This window comes from Ranitomeya variabilis, chromosome 3 (genome assembly GCF_051348905.1).
Source record: "Ranitomeya variabilis isolate aRanVar5 chromosome 3, aRanVar5.hap1, whole genome shotgun sequence".
Lineage (NCBI taxonomy): Eukaryota > Metazoa > Chordata > Amphibia > Anura > Dendrobatidae > Ranitomeya > Ranitomeya variabilis.
The window spans coordinates 33,693,786-33,713,028 of NC_135234.1; the positions used below are offsets into that span (position 1 = coordinate 33,693,786).

The 19,243-nt window shown below is 43.2% G+C and overlaps 1 protein-coding gene across 4 annotated transcripts; it reads left to right on the forward strand.

Annotated features, from left to right (window-relative positions):
• The first annotated feature begins 9 nt into the window (after positions 1-9).
• On the forward strand, positions 10-17,823 carry CRYZL1 (crystallin zeta like 1). Of its 4 annotated transcripts, XM_077293919.1 has the most exons (14): positions 10-296; positions 415-484; positions 3,668-3,739; positions 3,846-3,923; positions 5,637-5,709; positions 7,358-7,402; positions 8,162-8,230; positions 10,329-10,462; positions 12,671-12,782; positions 13,226-13,324; positions 14,302-14,420; positions 15,828-15,933; positions 16,585-16,630; positions 17,601-17,823. In XM_077293919.1, exons 3-14 carry the CDS (start codon positions 3,674-3,676, stop codon positions 17,698-17,700), a joined length of 1,047 nt encoding a protein of 348 aa, XP_077150034.1. In that variant the 5' UTR covers positions 10-296; positions 415-484; positions 3,668-3,673; the 3' UTR covers positions 17,701-17,823. The 4 variants fall into 4 exon arrangements, with proteins under 4 accessions (XP_077150034.1, XP_077150033.1, XP_077150032.1 ...); XM_077293918.1 differs by having other exon boundaries at positions 189-484; XM_077293917.1 differs by lacking the exons at positions 10-296; positions 415-484 and adding an exon at positions 2,634-2,872.
• Positions 17,824-19,243: the final 1,420 nt, after the last annotated feature.

Genomic DNA, 19,243 nt, shown 5'->3' on the forward strand with positions numbered 1-19,243 from the left:
GCACACCATAACCCGCTCGCTCTGACGCCCTGACGTCAAGCAACCAATCAGCTTCTGTCTAAGCCACGCCCCCTTCCTGCTCACGCCTATCAGAAGCTTCGTTCTATTCAGCGCGTCGTTGCGGCAACTGGCAAGCCACTGACGTCATCAGCGGGGAGCCCGAAGCACGTGATTGCGACAGCGGGTGTAGAGCGGCCATTTGTAATCCGGGCATAAAATCTTTCTTCCCGTCCTGACCCTTCACACGACACGGAGGAAGCAGTGGGAGGCTCCGGAGTGATTTCTTACAATACATGGTTGGCATCACCGCTTTTGTTGTTTTATATCAGTGCCGGGGAACGGACTGTGACGGCTACTTTTTATCTGAGTGTTAAAAATACGTTTTCACCTGCTCTTTATTCCCGGATATTGCAGAAAGCGAAGGAAATCCTATCGCGATTGGAAGATTTTTACCACGAGAACGGACTGGTGGAACAGACATAAGGTAGTTGACCCTTGCCAGAATGTAAAATGGCCGCTGGAGGGGCGGGTCACGTGATGTGTGACGTAGCAGCTGAAGCTGCTGTGTGTGCCGATGTTGCCCCGCCCCCTCTCGTCCCGTTACCCCTGACTACCCCGCCTTATCCACTACCAAGCTAAAAAATAAATGGTTGCTATGGGTGACGAAACCCCCAAAAATGATTTTGACACAGTTTTTTTGCCTTTTTGGTATTCATTGTAAGACATAAATATTTTAATATTTCATTAGTTTGGACAAATATGTGAATTTTTTAGACTTCCACATTTGTGGTCTCACATTTGGAAGTTATTGCCCTATTCATAGGAGATAACTTCCCGATCGCTTGGGGTCTGACCCCTGGGACTCCCACGATCCCAAGGTCTAAATATCCCCGTGTGAATAGAGCGGTGGTCGATCTGCAGCTCCATTCACTGTTACGGGACCGCCGGAGATAGTCGAGCAGAGGTGGGGGTCCCACGGCTTGGACTTGGTCATATAATTACGTGATTGCCTACAGAATACGCTGCAATACTGTAATAATGCAGTCTTAAAGGGGTTGTCCAGGCGGGGTTCAGGTCTGCAGGCAATCTAAGTGACTGCAGACTTGGAAATCCTCACTTCGCCCACAGTGCACACTGTAAGGATTCTCCGCTGCACATTGAATACATGCAGTCACGTGCCGACTAGACGGGCGCTCCCTCGCTCAATACAAGTTACTGAGCTAGGCCAGACACGTCTAGTCGGAATGTGGCCGAACGTACGCACATCTCATACCTGCTGTCAGATGACCGCCCGATCCCAGAGAATCCTGATAGTGCGCACACTGTGAAGATTCACAAGTCTGCAGTCACATAGAGTGACCTGAGACCTGATCCCCAAGCCTGGACAACACCTTTAAGGGTCCCCGAAGTGGCCCACAAGCAGGACTCCATTGGAGTAGTAACATGGGAGACACAGGGACTCCCATAACAAGCTATCATCACCCTGCGAATCCACCGGGGAGAAGGGGGAAAACAATGGGAGTTGAAAGTGCCACACCAATACTTTCTAGATGTAGCTTTCAGGGTTGACAGTGGCATCTAAATGGTTATATCATGGTGATCAGAGCCAATCACATATGTCGCCTGTACAGCACAACTGACACCTGCGCTCCATGGATTGAGTCCAGTCCGTATAGTGATGAACGAGCATGCTCTGGGGCTAATGATGAATCTTGGGCGCGCTCGAAAAATATGATTGAGCCCCGCAGCTGCATGTCTTGCCACTGTTCGGCAGCCACAACACGCAGGGTTTGTCTGTTAGGCAATCCCTGTATGTGGCTACTCGGACATAGTATTTGAGTATGCCGAATGCACTCGGTCAGTACCTGAGCATGCTCAGATAACACCTTATCCCAGCACGCTCGCTCATCACTAATGCGGATGTATCCTTGGGCATGAATGAGTCTCATGATCCAATATATGCAAAAAAGTTGTGCATTCTCATAGACAGAGAGAAAAATCCTTCATCTGAAGAAGACTATTGAATAACATGGATCAGTGTCCTGTATGACGAAAAATCAGAGGGCAGCGGTCCGATGTACGCGCTCATCTGCAGGAGCCTTCACCTTCATATTGGGGCTCATGCAGACGAGGGTGTGAATCGGACCGGTGCTGTCTGATTTCTCACCGGATAGCACACAGACAGCGCCCAATAGTTTTTTTCATTGAGCAAAAAATTACCTTTTTGCATATATATCTGATGGGGATTTTATTTTTTGCATACAGGAAAAACAAAAAACTCTTGATACACAGAAGGCAATTGTGTGAACAATGGTCCATCACATTGTGCATATGTCTCCCCTGCGCCCATAAAGCGAACACGCGCCCTTACAATACTGTAGCCACCATCCTGTCTATTTCTGCCCAAATTTCTTCTGAAAAAACTTTTTTGTAAATTTATAACTTAAAAAAAAAAAAATGCCTACCAGGGTACGTCATATAAAGAACGCCCGCTTGGTGATCATTTTTTTTTTTATTACCAATGCGATAAAGGAAAAATTTGCTACAAATACACCAATAAAGCGAAGAAATAAAAAAGTAAAAAAATAAAAAAAGCTCAGTTTCTATTGGCTGCTGCGATATTTGATGCCTGCAGTGTCCATGGAGGGTTAATGGCTGCTCTCCACCCTGGCTGCTCGCCGCTCCTCCTCTTCCACTTTCTTCCAAACCCATTCCCCCAGCTGAGAGGCGGCAGGGTGCGGAGAGGCCGCAGCGGCTGACGAGGGTTCCTGTCCTCTGCGCCTTGTCCTGCTGACACAGCAGCTTTGGTTTCCGCATTCTAGATCTGTGTCGTTTTCTGTGGCCCTGGAATCCTGAGATCTGATCCAGACGGGTATTTACACCGCGCTCCGTGCATTTCCTGAGTCTTATTACAGTCGCTCGCTTCTAAAAAAATAAAAATGTTAAAAAAATTCCCATATTTTTTTTTTTTTTTTACCGTGGTGGCTCAATCTATGAAGAATGGCGCCAAGATGGATTTTGTCACCATGTAAAAAAAAAATAATGGAATATTTCACAGTTTTCTCCAAGCTGCTAAAGATTGCGTCTGGCATTTTTCAGTTTTGTCCTTTTATTCACAGGGCTTGTCCAGTTTTTGGTTGCATTTTTTTTCTTACCTAAATGCATGTATTTTTGGCAAAAAAAAAAAAAAGATGTATGTGTTTAGGTTTTCATTAAAAATGTTGCACTGTTTGCCTTTCACAGCCTGTTTGTTGCATTGTTTATTGCTGAATGAGTTAACGGAGAATCAGTCAGTGAGCTCAGTCTGGCGGGAGAGTTTGCACATTTTTTTTTTTTTTAAACCTTGATTTATGACCACATATAAGATGGATGAGCAGGAAAACGGCCTGTAAAAATGGTGCAGAATTTTAAAGGGAATCTGTCACGTCAGAATAAACCTATTAACCTGCAGATCTAGGGTTTAAAGGTGAAAGTGTTTGGCCGGCAGCCACCACTTAGCACATAGTGAGTGGCAGCAGTGTGACTGACTGATGCACTGCAGAGCTGGCTGTCAGTCAAGTGGTCTTGGGGGTCCTGTGATTTTCCTATGACAATGCGGCAGGGACCCCCACGTCTGTGTTGCAGTTTTCTCCTATCTGGCTCACCCCTAATCCTCTCCTTGCTCCAGGTCGGCATGAAAGGGCTGTACTACAGAATTACCACCTCCCGGGATGAGGAGACATTTGTGTTTCAGGAAAGCGTAAGGATTCTCTCATTTCTGGAATATACATATTTTAAGTGCATTATTTCTTTCATTTTTTTACCTATTCAGTTCTATAACTTCACTATGGCTTTATGTTCCTCAGGATCCTGCGTCTTCACCCAGTGACTATCATGTGAAGCTACAAGTGAAAGCCTGCGCCCTGACCCCCATCAATACTAAGGTATCTGTCCAGTCAGCGTCGGACTGGAGCACCTTGGGCCCACCAGATAAAATCATTCTTGAGGCCCACTATGTAGCTACATAGAAATAAATACAAGACCACCTGTTGTGCGGTAAAACACGTTAATATCAGGGTTTATATAAGGTAGTACATGTCTTAATTATGTATCAGGGGTTGGGGTAGCCCCCTCATAGGGTATAATGCAGCACCTCACAGAATATAATGTAACCCTCTCATAGGGTATAATGCAGCCCTCCCCCCCCCAGAATAATACATTCACCCCATATAGTATAATTTAGCCCCCTCATAGGGTATAATACAGCACCCCACAGAATATAAGGTAACCCTCTCATAGAGTATAATGCAGTCCCCCCCCCCACAGAATATAATGTGGCCCTCTCAGAATATTTTTGCAATCCCCTCATAAGGTATAATCCAGCCCCCCTCATAGGGTATAATGCAGCCCCCTAATAGGGTATAAGGTAACCCCCCCACAGGATATAATGCAGTCCTACATGGAATATAATGTAGCCCCCGCCATGGAATATAATCTAGCCCCGCAGTCCTACAGTCTTATGGCCACCAGGGGATTTATATATATATATATATATATATATATATATATGTATGTATGTATGTATATATCCTCACCTCTCCTCCTCGTTCTCCGCTGCTTCTGGCTCTGCTCTGGTGTCAGCAACTGCACTACAGTCTGCCTGACACACAGCGTGTACGCGATGAAGTGTGTCAGGCAAGTGTGATGTCACAGCTCACCTCCTCCTGTACAATGACTGATAACACCTCTATATACAGTAGATAACACAGGATCCACCATTCACAATAGGTGATATCACAGCTCACCTCCTCCTCCTCCTCCTGTACAATAACTGATAACACCTCCGTATACAGTACATAACACAGGATCTACCATTTACAATAGGTGATATCACAGCTCACCTCCTCCTCCTGTACAATAACTGATAACACCTCTATATACAGTAGATAACACAGGATCCACCATTCACAATAGGTGATGTCACAGCTCCCCTCCTCCTGTACAATGACTGATAACACCTCTATATACAGTAGATAACACAGGATCCACCAATAACAATAGGTGATGTCACAGCTCACCTCCTCCTCCTGTACAATGACTGATAGACTGATAACACCTCTATATACAGTAGATAACACAGGATCCACCATTCACAATAGGTGATGTCACAGCTCACCTCCTCCTCCTGTACAATGACTGATAGACTGATAACACCTCTATATACAGTAGATAACACAGGATCCACCATTCACAATAGCTGATGTCACAGCTCACCTCCTCCTCCTCTTGTAGAATAACCTTTTCCCAGACTACAGCATGTTCGGATACTGCAACATAATACAACAAATTGAGTCTAGTTCAGTCTATTGCTGCTAATATCCATGTGAAGATCATGAAGTCGGAGTGTAATATTCGGCCTAGCGACTAGTGTGACATTTATTTTTCCTTTAGAAATAGTGATATGTAAAAAAAAAAAGAGTAAAAACTGTAAAAATAAATCCCAATGACATATAAACCTGATGTAAAGCCTAGGCCATTTTTTGACCATTTACCCCCTAAGTTTCCCCAGGTGACATGTGCAGATTTGCTTTGTGTTGCTCTGTGTAGTGTGAATGTTCCTGTATAGTGAAGTCATCGGATGTTTCCCCCATATTCAGCTCCTTTCAGCATTACATCAGAGCGCAGACTATGTGCCAGTGGGGAGAGATGTGGCCGGACTGATCCTGGAAGGTGAGTGCGGGTGATTGGTGCATTGGGTAAAATGGGTTTCTTTGTTTTGTACATTAAAGCAGTGCGTTTTACCTGCGGATTTTTCAAAAACTGTGCGGAAAAATCCGCACAGAAATCCGCACCGTGTGCGCATAGCCTCAATGTTTCAGTCTTGGGTTATTTGAGAATACTATTAGAATAAGGAAGTCTCGCTAGCATTATATGTGTGTCCTTCCTACAAGGGTGGTGCACCCGTTCCTGTGAGTTACTACTTTAGCTCTTCCTGCAATAATGGCCGTAGCGGGGGTCACCGGGTTTTCCCTCTAGGCCGCAAGTCCTTCTGACAAAGTCTATCAAGGAACGTTGAGCTTCCTGTTTATCAACCGGCCCCCCACCCAACCTGTTGCCCTAACCCAGGCCAACCCCTGTACCGTACCGTACCGTTATGGTTGGAAGTGACGGCCCGGCTCACTCGTGTCGTCCTTCTGTAGCCTTAGGCGGACTTCTCTGGTCAATGTCCCTTGTGGATCTTCAGTGCTTGACTGACGGCGGGTGTCTCCTCGGCCTGAGGAAGAGAGGGCTGGGTCCCAGCTCTTGACAGCCGTCGGCTGGGTTCTGGAACTTCACCGGTTTAGGGCAAAGATTCTGATCTTGACCGGCACAGTCTGGGCCCACAGTCTTGACCGGCACAGGTCGGGTCTTCAGGTCTTGACCGGCGTAGTCACGTCTTTGGATTTTGTCCAGGCCTTGACTGACGGCGGCCAGCACTCTGCTGTCACACACTCTCTGCTGAGGCCTGTCACACTGGCTTCAGTGTCGTCCCTGGTCCACGTCCGCACTGCTCCTCTCCTTGGCGCCAAATCCCTCCACGGTTTGGCGCGCAGGGCTTTTATATCCAGGAATGCCTTCACCCAATGCACCTCACTAGATCTCGCAAATTAACTTGTTCCCTCTGCCGGTTGGTTTCGTCCAGCCAGCAAACGCCAGTCTTTTCCCACTAATGCCACATCATGCAGGAGCTCTACAGTATTATTGCTTCCTCTTACTTGTATGTATGGCCTCCGCTCCATTCATTGTCTATGGGACTGCCAAGAATGGCGCTTGACTATTTCCACCTGTCCAATAGACAATGATCAGAGCATGTGAACCTCTGTTCATTCTTGGCATTGCAGAGCCCTGTTCTTCTGATTTTTGGGGGGGAATAATGAGCTGACTCTTTAGGGGAAAGAGCCATAAAGTAGATGTGAGTGGTAATCTCCCTTTTAGTCTATGAGAAGTTTCAGAAACAGCTGAACCATTTGTCCATCCGATTTAGAAACCTCAATACCCTATTGCAGAATTCTAAGTTTAAGGGAGGATTCAGCACCCCAAACTATTTTACTACAGTGGACACAGCTACAAAGCCTGTATTTTATGTTATAAGACCCTGCACATCGGTGCATTAAATGATTTTAGTTGAAACTGTGTAATGCTTCTTTTCTCCTGCAGGGGAGCTGTGGGGAATTCAGAAAGTAATTTCAGATAACTGCTCAGGGGCCAAATAGAGGGGCACTCTATCCTCCGCATATTAGGAAGCCATCTACCGTAATAAAATTGTGTTGTCTGAAATCGATGATCCCTGTACCTGACATTAAAGGCAAATCTTTTTTTTTTTTTTTTCTTACTCTAGTGGGACCTAAAGTATCCTTCTTTAAGGCAGACGATGAAGTTGTTGGTGAGTGTCCGAATTTTGCCAAAAAGCAACCTAATGAGCGTTGTGTGAATTTGTTTGCATCGCTGGTCTGAAGTCAATTCATTTTTATAAAAAAAATCTGTTACCGTTTTCTGTATGCAGCTCCTGTGCCAAACTATGTGTCTCCGTGGTTATTAACTTCAAACACATTCTGTGCGGCCTGATCCTGGAGTCATGTGTTACTGCACTCACTTGGCTTCAGAGTTGTCCAGCCGCAGCAAAAGCTGTCTCAGATGGAAATTAAATAAGCTAATATTCTTTATTATGAAAGTCCCACTGATGGCCGCATTTCTGTTGGAGTATACAACTGCTGCAGGCTTATGCTGAGAAACTATCTTGAGTGGTCAGCAGATGGCGCTAAAAGTTGTCAAAGATAGCCAGGACTGGAGTCAAAATGCCCCCAAAAATTATTTATTTTTTTAATTTTTTTTTCCCAGATTCACGTTGTGCAAAAAATTTTTTTGGCCAGAAAACTGCTTGATAAATCGGGGTAAAATTGTTTTCATCAGAAACTAATGACCGTTTTTTGGCGTTGTTGCGAGTTCCGTTTTATGGGTTCGGGCTCATTTTCTGACCTCTCCATACAAGCCCTTTTTTAATGTATTTTTGTCTTCATTCTTGGCCGATGCCGGCGTTATGGTAGATCCTTCAGGGGGATTGATCAGATGTGGGTTGGTTATGGCCCAACTCAGATGTGACTATAGAAACGCATGGACATGTCATTACTATTTTATCTTACAGGGATTTTGCCTCTTGATTTTGAAGAGTCCGGCCTTTGTGACGTCATCTGGGTGCATGAGCATCATTTAGGTAAAGTAAAAGATTCTAATTTTCTTAAATGGAACCAGTCATCAAAAAAACAACAGTATTAAACTGCAACCATAGTGGTGTAATCTGCAGGAAAATACAATTAGACACCAGATATATATATTTAAAAATGCAGGTGCAGGGAGAAAATGTTATATTCTCCCTGCAGCCGCCCTCCTACAGTCATGGGGGCGGTGCCTGGGCTGCGAACAGTCACGGCTCAGTGCAGTCGCTGTAATGATTCCCTTGATTCTTGCCTGACATCCTGCTCCGCATTCTCGTCTTTTTAGCCAAGTAGTCCTGGTCCACAAGGAGACTCCCATAGAGAAGATTTGAGAACCACTCCCACTTGGCTAAAAACACTACATTTTTTTTACATGGAAGAAGAGGCCATATCTCAAGAACGGAGAGGCTGAGGAATAAATGAAAAATAATGTCGGATTCAGGAGAACAGTGACATTTTACACATTAAAAAAAAAAAAAAAAAGAAAAAAAAAGTATGTATGATAAGTAACTGACCACCCATGTGTGTGTGTGTGTATATATATATATATATATATATATATATATATATATATATATATATATATATATATATATATATATATATATATATATATATATATATATATAGTCTCATGGACCTGGATCACCTAGAAAGCAAATCTATGGAGGCGATCCCACTGATCACAAGCGCTGGTTTTTATCACTTTTTTTTGTTGTTTTTGCTCATCCTTCCTGTGTCAGCATTGTCTGTTCTCCCTCATCTGCTGCTGTATCCTGTGCTTCCTGTTCCAGGACCCCCGTCCTTCTCCGTTTTTCCTGTCCAGGGTCATCTCCGTCGTTCCCTGACATTAATTCCTTCATCTGCATTGTATTAAAAGTTGTGGATGGCATCATGTCCTCTGCGGTCACCCTTATGAGCCAAAATGCTGTACTTTAAAGAGGTTTCCAGAACTAGAAAAACGTAGCTACTTTCTTCCAAAACAAACAGCGCCACGCCTGTCTATAGGTCACGCGTGGTATTGCAGCTTGCACTTAACTACTTTGATGGAGCTTAAATGCAATACCGACTCAACCTGTAGACAGGTGTGGCACTGTTTTTGGAAAGCCGATATGTTTGTATTTTTTTTTTTCATTCCTGGATAACCCCTCTAACTTTTTTTTTGTTTTCAGCATGCAATCTACAATGTGAGTTAGTGTGAGGATAATTATTTCGTATACGGCACTCCTGCCGGTCGGGTAGTTCTCTGTGCAGGGCAGTAGTGTTGTGTGTGAGTGTACAACTTGTGATAATGGAGGCCGATGTACACACCGGATCATGTACGTATCCCAGGATTTATGGCCAATGCCAAAAAAAAAAAATCAAAACATTTGCAGACGCCCAAGAGAGGATTTTGAGACACTCGAGGAAATTGACCCAAATTGTGATCCCAGTCAGTGCACGTCAGCAGAACACGGTGTACTGAAATCTCTTCACCTGAGTGTCAGCAGTGAACAAGTTAAAGGCGGGTGAACAGAGGTGTATGACAATGGACTACTGGATATGATGGTTGACCGCCATGTTAGCCCAATAGTATACATCATGCCCAATGAACCCCTCTAATCAAGTGTGTGAATATATCACCCGTTTTCCGCTCTGCTATCTCTATCACTTGTCTCGGGGCTGCTGGGTGGAGACTAACTGCGGTGATGTCTCCCATACACGGCACACAGACATGACACTGCTGCTCTCATGTCTCTACATAGGACATGTTCAGAAGCAGCAGCGGCATGGAAGGCAATAATAGGTATTCAGCAGTGTAGCTGTGAATCCAGGATGAAATAAAACACTAGAAAATGGCAGTGTGATCTATCTGCCTCTTGTTCTCCTCCCACTTCCCCACTTCATAGACTTCAATAGGCAGCTGTAATCTGATCCCTCAGTGAGCTGGTAGTCTGTCAGACAGATTTTAGTAGTTTTTCCGGTGGATGATAAGTTTAGGAGTGAAGAAACCGGCATATTTCTCTAATAATATATCAGAGTAAGTTTCTTACATTTGCTTACACTATTATGTAAGCGACCATTTAGCTAATTCCTGTGTCATATTCTCTTTACCAGTTCATAAGCCGGATAAGGTGAGCTGGGTGGAGGCGGCAGGAACCGTACGGGATGGATTATGTGTCTATACTGCCCTGCATAGTCTGGCGCACCTGGCACCAGGAAAGTTTGTGCTGATACCCGATGGAGCAAGTGTACGTATCACTCTGCTTTTATCCTCTATTATTACTACATTTATGGCAAAGGGGAAACGTGACTACAGAGAATAAGAGCAGAGGAATCTACCCCACCTAGTGGTAATGGATTGTGTTTTGTTTCAAATCTACCATGTGGGCCTTTTTATTTAGTGCTAGTGTTTATGGTTCTTACCAAAGGGACATGGCTTGCTGAGTAGCCTAAAGACATTCCAGACATCGTGGCATCCTGTGAACTATGCTCCCCTTGGCATCCTGTAAACCATGCCCCCTTCGCGTTCTGTGAGCCACGCCCCCCTTGGCATCCTGTGAACCATGCCCCCTTCGCGTTCTGTGTCACGCCCCCAGGCGCCCTGTGAACCACATCCCAGGTGTCCTGGGTCACGCCCCCTCCGAGTCCTGTGAACCACCCCCCTCTTGGCATCCTGTGAACCACACCCCTAAACTATGCCCCCCAGCGTCCTGTGCACCACCCCCCCAGCGTCCTGTAAACCACGCCTCCAGTGTCATGTGAACCACGCCCCCAGCATCCTGTGAACCACGCCCCCAATACCCCCACGACCGACGTCCTGAGAACCATGCCCCTCTTGGCATCCTGTGAACCACGCCCCTCATGGCGTCGTGTGAACCACGCTCCCCTTGGCATCATGTGAACCACGCTCTCCCCCTGACATTCTGTGAACCACGCTCCCCCCTTGGCGTCCTGTTAACCACGTCCCTGGCGTCCTGTGAACCACGCCCCTCTTGGTATCCTGTGAACCACGCCCCTCTTGGTATCCTGTGAACCACGCCCCTCTTGGTATCCTGTGAACCACGCCCCTCTTGGCGTCCTGTGAACCATGCTCCCCCCCTGACAATCCTTTGAACCACACTCCCCCTTGGCATCCTGTGAACCATGCCCCCCTTGGCGTCCTGTGAACCATGCTCCCCCCCCTGACAATCCTTTGAACCACACTCCCCCTTGGCATCCTGTGAACCACGCCCCCCTTGGCATCCTGTGAACCACGCCCCCCTTGGCATCCTGTGAACCACGCCCCCCTTGGCATCCTGTGAACCACGCCCCCCTTGGCATCCTGTGAACCACGCCCCCCTTGGCATCCTGTGAACCACGCCCCCCTTGGCATCCTATGAACCACGCCACCCTTGGCATCCTATGAACCACGCCCCCCTTGGCGTCCTGTGAACCATGCTCCCCCCCCCCTTGGCATCCTGTGAACCACGCCCCCCTGACATCCTGTGAACCACGCCCCCCTGACATCCTGTGAACCACGCCCCCCTGACATCCTGTGAACCACGCCCCTCTTGGCATCCTGTGAACCACGCTCCCCCCCCCCGACATCCTGTGAACCACGCCCCTATAATAGTGTTGTTGTTGTTAATTTATTTTATTGCTATATTTAATTTTGATTACAAATTTCCTAATATTCCATTTTATTTTACTTTGACATTTTTATTATGCTATATTATAATTAATCAAAATTATATAGTAATAGTATAATATAAATATGGAAAAGAATCAAATAACCAAATAGTGAAGAGCAATAGGATAAATTAATAACATTATTATTGTAATATTACTGATTAATATAGTGCAACATTAAAATAGCAAAAATATAATAAGACAAACAACATTAACTGGTAAGAGAAAAAAAAACTAAAGAGATGAACGGGAATATAAGTTGGTGTGCATGTAGCGTGTGCGTGCGGGTTTACAGTGGCCACTAAACAGTCAAAACCTAAGATAAAAACACACTAAGCAAATGGTCACCGTGATGTGGTGGGACGGCTTTTATGGCTTTTACGTCTTTTTTTTTTTTTAAGCAGAATTATATTCTTTTCATGGACTATCGCTGTTTTTTTACTGCGGTGTATTTTACTTATTTTGTTTTTCTTAGGTTTTATTAAATTGTAATAGTAGAAATGTAAAAATATCAATTATTTAATATCTTGGTGTGCCATTTTATTATTTTGCATTACTTTCATATACTATTACATTTTTAATATAAATTGCAATAATCTGATGTAATAAAATATTGGGAATAAATGAACAATAATTTGGTGCATTATTATTTCATATTTTGATATCTTCTTTTTATTGGACTTTTTTTATTTCGCATTTATTTTTATGTTATACTATAAACTTTTAACATTTAAATATTACTGATATTATAATATATATTATAATTTTTTTAATTTTTTTTTTCCCAGCCGTTTGGTGCACTGGCTATTCAGCTGTCCCATCATAGAGGAGCCAGTGTGGTCACAACCGCACACAGCGAGAAGGACAAGCAGTATCTGGATAAAATAAGACCCCCTGTAGGTGAGATCTGCCCGTGTGTTCCTAGGTCTTGCTTTAGAAATATATTTTGGGGTAATATGGAGACCCGTTCAGCAATGTTTATTTTGAGGACCTTCCTACCGATGAGCCTGACAGCAGACATTATGGTTTTCAGACTTCTATATAAATCTGCATCAATCGAAAATGGCAGTCGCAGATAGAAATGTTTGGCTTCTTGTTTGGGCATTAATTAAGCTTAGGGCGAAATTAGGATCAATTATATTTTAGCTTTTCTGCATCATCTATTGGTTTTCTGAAATCCACCTCCTCCATAAGATGCGATCACTGTGTCCCCTATACTTTACACTGCAGCTCTGCTTTTTCAAACTGGCTGCTTTGTAAAAGACGACTTTCTATCCATGAGACCCAAGAACTCGAGTGACGAGAACCATCCAAAGTAAGCAAATGTGTCATCTTGTTTCCAGCCCGTGTTATAGACGTGTCTAAAGGCAACGTAAATCTGACCGAGAAAGGCATCGAGGAGACCGGAGGACTGGGGTTTGACATAATCGTCGACGCTGGAGGTCAGTGATACCAGTTATCCCTTCCAGATCCTGATAAGTTTCCCGCAGCCGCTCTGATCAGCTCTAAAATTGATGTTTTTTTTATTTATGATGTTTGTTGTTTTATTTTAAAGGGTTATTTTCAGTCTTAGTAAATTATTGTTATTCCTGGCATGATATATATATTTTTTTCATGTTTCCCATATTCTTTCGGCACCATAGTTTTTAGTATCTCTGTTTGCTGTCATTGAATAGGATCTTTTTAATCATATATTCTCCCAGTGAATTAAAAAAAAACTCATCAAAATATCTCCGTGTGCGGAACTGTCCGAACAAATTAAATATTTATCCCGTTCAGTCAACGCCAAAAGAAAACAAATCAAAACGTCAGAATTGCTGTGGTTTAGTCCTCTAGCCTCCCCCAAAAAAATTGGAATAAAAAGAGATCAGAAAGTCACATGGACTCAAAAATTGTGATGATGAAAAAAAAAAATTTGATAGAACTCTATTAACAGAAAAATATAAATAAAAAATATAAATAAAAAATAAAGATTGGCGCACTGGGACTCGAAGGCCCACATCATCCTGTAGCCGGCTCTGGCCACAGCATCTGTGAAGATTGGCCACTGTTGGACATGTCAGCCATGACTGTGTACTGCCGACAGGAGGTGCAGATACTGTGTGCATGTATAAGGAAAATGACTGTGTACTGCCGACAGGAGGTGCAGATACAGTGTGCATGTATAAGGCAAATGACTGTGTACTGCCGACAGGAGGTGCAGATACTGTGTGCATGTATAAGGCAAATGACTGTGTACTGCCGACGGGAGGTGCAGATACTGTGTGCCTGTATAAGGCAATGGAGCTCATGCACATGATGTACATGAGGGAGAGAGCAGCCGCTACCCTGGACGAATCTGGAAGAAAATGTTCATGCGAGTGCAGATATTACCTCTGTATCAGCAATTTGTGATTGGAGGCAATTCTCTTTTTCCCAGTGATGATGTACAACACCGGAGACTCCATTAATAAACAATCGCTTCTGCCGCACAAACATGAAATCATCTCTCTTCTCGCTGTCGGAAGCCACTGGGTAACGAGAGAGCAATATCTTCAGGTACAAATTATCACAAGAAATTCTCAGTGCAAATTTATTTTTATTTTTTTGCATAGTTTTAGGATTTTTCTGTAGTTGCACAGACAAGTGAAGTTTACATTATGGAAAATATTAGCAATATATTGAGTATAGACGTAAGTGATAGATGAATAAAAATATATTATATAGAGGCATAGCTAGAAGCTCCCGGAGCCAATGCAAAATTCACATTATATTGGTGATTCATGGGAATTTTCAATGCATGATCATGATGTCCGTGGCATGTAGAGCAAAGCATAGTTGAGTTGTGCTACATCTCAAATGTCAGAGCCATGAGGATGCCATTAAGTGTCTGAGGGATGTTTTATTAGGTTCATATTTTTTCATGAATTAGACAGGGTCATTAGGTGCAAATGTTAGCTGGTATCAGTGGGATCTTCAGCCTAGCATAGCTGAGCTGTGCTGCAACATGGCTGTCAGGATCATGAGGATGCCGTGAGAGTGTCTCGGGGATGTTTTATTAGACAGGGCCATTAGGTACATCTTTTTTATGAATTGGGCAGGGTCATTAGGTGCAAACGTTAGTTGATATTGGCCAGTTCTTCAGCATAGCGTAGCTGAGCTGTGCTACAACCTGGCTGTAAGGACTATGAGGCTGCCGTGAGAGTGTCTCGGGGATGTTTTATTTGATAGGGTCATTAGGTACATCTTTTTTCATGAATTAGATAGTGTCATTAGGTGCAAAAGTTAGCTGGTATCAGTGGGATCTTCAACCTAGCATAGCTGTGCTACAACCTGCTTATCAGGACTATGAGGTTGCCGTGAGAGTGTCTCAGGGATGTTTTATTAGATGGGGTCAATAGCTGCAAATGCAGCAGATATCAGTTGGATCTTCAGCGTAGCTGAGCTGTGCTGCAATCCAGCTGTCGGATGTTTCATTACACAGAATCATTGGGAGCATCTGATCATATACAACAGACAGCATTAAAACTGCTGGAGGATAGATCCAACAGTAATGGAAGGTAAAGAGAGCCCTGAGATGGGCTCATCACTGGGTGGGGGGATGGTGATAACTGAAGATCAGTGCAGATGTAATAGTAGATTGGTACACATAATTCACCATCTTCGGAAAACCAAAACCACATTGTGATTTTAGGAATAATCCTTTAATATAGAAACAGATAGATGGAAAATTCCAGGTTTTGTTTTTCAAAATCTCATCAGTGAAACGCAGCCATTCGTAATGTGAAGATGATCCAATCTGTGACCCCTGCATCACAATGGCCACCCAGCCACATGAGACAAAAAAACAAAACAGTATTATATTAGGGGTCTGACTCGGTACATTTTACAATAAAGGTCCTGGAACTACAAGCTTCATCAGACCTGTCATTAATGTTTTGGTTCCTCTTTTCCATTTGATTGCAGCTTGATCCACCGGACAGCAATATTCTCTTCCTTAAAGGTGCGTCACTCTCATACCTCAATGAGGAAACCTGGAATCTGTCAAGTTCTCAGCAAGGAAAATATCTTCATATCCTTTGATGTACAATGATCACTGCTTTCGTGATAGATTTTTTTTTTATTCATAAACAGGTATGATAAACCTGAGAGTAAAGGGGAGAGGATCCTGCTGCAGAGAGTTTAGAACATTTCCTTGTAGTTGAAGGTGGAAGCTGCTCATACAGTCTTGTAGTGGTGTGAGCGGTAGCGCAGGGTGGAAGCTTTTCTTGTAAGGTTGTCTTAGAAGGTCTGAATGCTGGGAGATAATCAAATTAATTGGGGAAGTGAGTTCCAGAATATGTGGGAAGCACATGTACTTTTTTTTGCATTGTGTAAATGCCTTTGTTCTCCTGAATCCGGCGATATTTTTCTTTTGTTCTTGCGCCTCTCCATTCCTGAGATATGGTCTTCCCTTTCATATAAATCTAATCTTGTAAACCAACTAGGTGTGGTCCTTAAGAACACGCCTACTTGGCAAGCAAGACTAGATTTATATACAGGGAAGAGGAATGGAAAGGAGCAGGAGCAAAAGAAAAATACTGGATTCGGGAGAATAACCGCATTCACACCAGGAAAAAAAATAAAATGCATATTTTTGGCAAGTGGCACGTCTTCTTTAAGGCCTCCACCACTTTATGTTAATTCTGTACAAAATCAAGCGCATCCTTAACTGTATCCTCACATATCCTAAAAGATGTTATGGACAAATTGGGGGGTGGAATATTCAGGTAAGTAAATTTGGTATACAGTCCATTTTTGGTAAATTTCTAATGACTTCTATAGAAGAGTTGGGCTTGGTATAAATGGTGATATTTGCGATTAGTAGCCCTGCTGGAATTGTGTGGTCTAGCTAAAAGCTCATCAGGGTGTGACAACCAAAAAAACTTCAGAGTAGCACACCATAACTATAGTGGGCACCTCGGCAGATGGCAACGCTGTTACTGAATAAAAACCATTGTATAAAAACGCCAACCGCCTGTGCTAGCAGATTTAAAGTGACATATAAGGTCAACGTATTAGGGCAGGGACTTCATGGGTGCGTGCCGTCGGATCTAGGTGTTTGGGCGTGGAGCCGTTAGCTATATTACTATATAGGGCTCTTGGTTTTGGAATTGGGGGCCCAGCACAAAAGTGCTTCACACATTGGTAAAGCTCCTCTTAGTGGCATTCACTGCATATAGATTTATCCTCTTAAGAATTCAACACCATGTGCAGGTAGCATCCCAAAGTTCTGGAATTTATCAAGCCAGGAAAACGGCACTGAATAAGTAAAGCAAATTCTTAAACAGCAGTTAACATAGCAAACTGCATTTTGAAAATTAATTTTATTTGCAGTCCTTGAGAACCGCAATGGGTTCCAGTTTGACCCCAGATTATGAGAACGTCTTCATGTCCAATTAGACGTTTATAATGATCATTACCTACACTTCACCTCCACCACAAAAGATATAGCCAGATATATTATGAAATCATTTCATACTGAATTTTGGGAATTTTGAGCGCATGGTAGATATTAACATAAAAACATATTGATATTGATTTTTATATTAATGAAGATGTAGTGGTAGGGGAGTGAAAAAAGATTATTTTACTATGGAGCCCTATGATTTGCATATATGTACACATATTGCTCCACTCTTATTTAACTTAAATGTTAAGGGTGTTTTGTTTTTTTTGTTTTTTTGTTTTTTTTTTCAGGCCATATCTGGATGAACCTGTACCAATGTATGAAGCTAAAGTGTTCATGGAAATGGTCCAAAGAAAAGAAGTAAAGAAACGACTGGTTGTTCAATTATGAGAAAGCTGAATTGGCCATAGAAAGGTTCAAGGGCACATAACATATGCTAATAGTATTTTGTAAATTGGTGATATATTTGTTCATTTAATAAAATAACAGATGGTTTAAACAAATTGTGTAGCTCTTTACTGGTAAAATTAAGTTTTGTAGCTCATATACAGCTAAGAAATGTGGCTTAAAGGGGATTTTCCATCAGGCTAGGATTTGCCTTCTCTATGATCATTAGAATTCCAACCTTTACACTCCCACTAATCCTGAAAATGAAGGGCACAAAGCTCTAGTGTAGCTGTGTAACCTCATTTTTTTCTCTGCTCTTGAGCTTCTGGCCACCCTGCCGTACATGGAACTGCAGAAGAGCCCGTTCAAGAAGAAATGGTCAGCTGCAGCTCCCGGCACAGCTGGATGTCCGGAGCTCATGTATAGGTAAAAACTGTAAAAGTTTGCAGCACTGAGTCAATTCTGCAGACCCTGAATTCTCAAAATCCGTGCAGACTCTATATGCCAGACACACACAGATCACTACATGGTGGCATATGCTAACGATTGACCATTACTTTATAAGATGGAATTGCCCCTTTTAAAAGAAATCTTTTAAAATAGCTCTTTATTTTCAATCACCCTTTTATGGTAAATATGTCTATGAAATCATTTTTTTCTACTATCCTTGGCATTATCTAATGATAAAATTCTGAAATTTTGCAATTTTTACTCACAATAGGCTCATACTGTAGAGATTCACTGCTCCACAATCCTGAAAAAAAAGGATTTTCAATTCAAAGTGAATTAAAAGCAAAAAATTATTTGCCGCGTCATTAAAATTATAGCATGGGCAAAATATCTGACACGTTTCGAGTCTGGCTGACTCTTAATCGTAGACTTAAAAGGCGTCATTTTTATGTCCATGTGTGACAAGACGGAGTTTACTCTTAATTATTCCAGATATATTGTTCATTAGGTCAATGGACTTGAGCCATTGTTAATATGAGCCTGTGCGTTGGCTCATGTTGTATGTTAATCTGTGGAATGCCTGCTGATTATCACCCCCTGTGGTTTACTAGTGTACAGACCTTGGAGGACAAGTAGGCAGGTTAATTGTACAATCGATGTTTGTTAATTTGTTGAATGTCTGCTGATTACATATTTAATCAGTCTCTGCAATTTACTAGAGGGCAAATATGCAGGTAATAGAACAAAGAGGTATTTCCTCCCCCCTACCTTTACCCAGTTCTGTGGGATAATGTCTTCAATGACAGCTGTGGGTATAAAAGGGACCAGTGAGACTCTGCAGGATAGTAACCATGGCACCAACTGGTGGATTACAGATCTGCTCCACTGCCCATCAGTGAACCCAGAAAGATGTTTGGAGAACCCAGACTGGAACACTCAGGTCACCTGGCCACATACCTCACTGAACTCGGTCAACTTCCTAAGCTTGTCGCTGCCTCCTCTCTCTGGGTGTCGATAAAAGCGGGGTGCTACTGGTTGGGGTAGTTGTCCCTGGATGCCCCAAAGTCGTACAGGTTCTAATTCCTGGTGAGCCAGT

What these genes read in the sequence shown, in the direction of transcription:
- CRYZL1 (XM_077293919.1), top strand. Translation starts at nt 3,674, where the DNA reads ATGAAAGGGCTGTACTACAGAATTACCACCTCCCGGGATGAGGAGACA. An exon ending in CATTTGTGTTTCAGGAAAGC is followed by an intron (nt 3,740 to 3,845) that starts GTAAGGATTCTC and finishes TATGTTCCTCAG; the next exon opens with GATCCTGCGTCTTCACCCAG. An exon ending in TCAGCAAGGAAAATATCTTC is followed by an intron (nt 15,934 to 16,584) that starts ATATCCTTTGAT and finishes CTGTATCCTCAC; the next exon opens with ATATCCTAAAAGATGTTATG.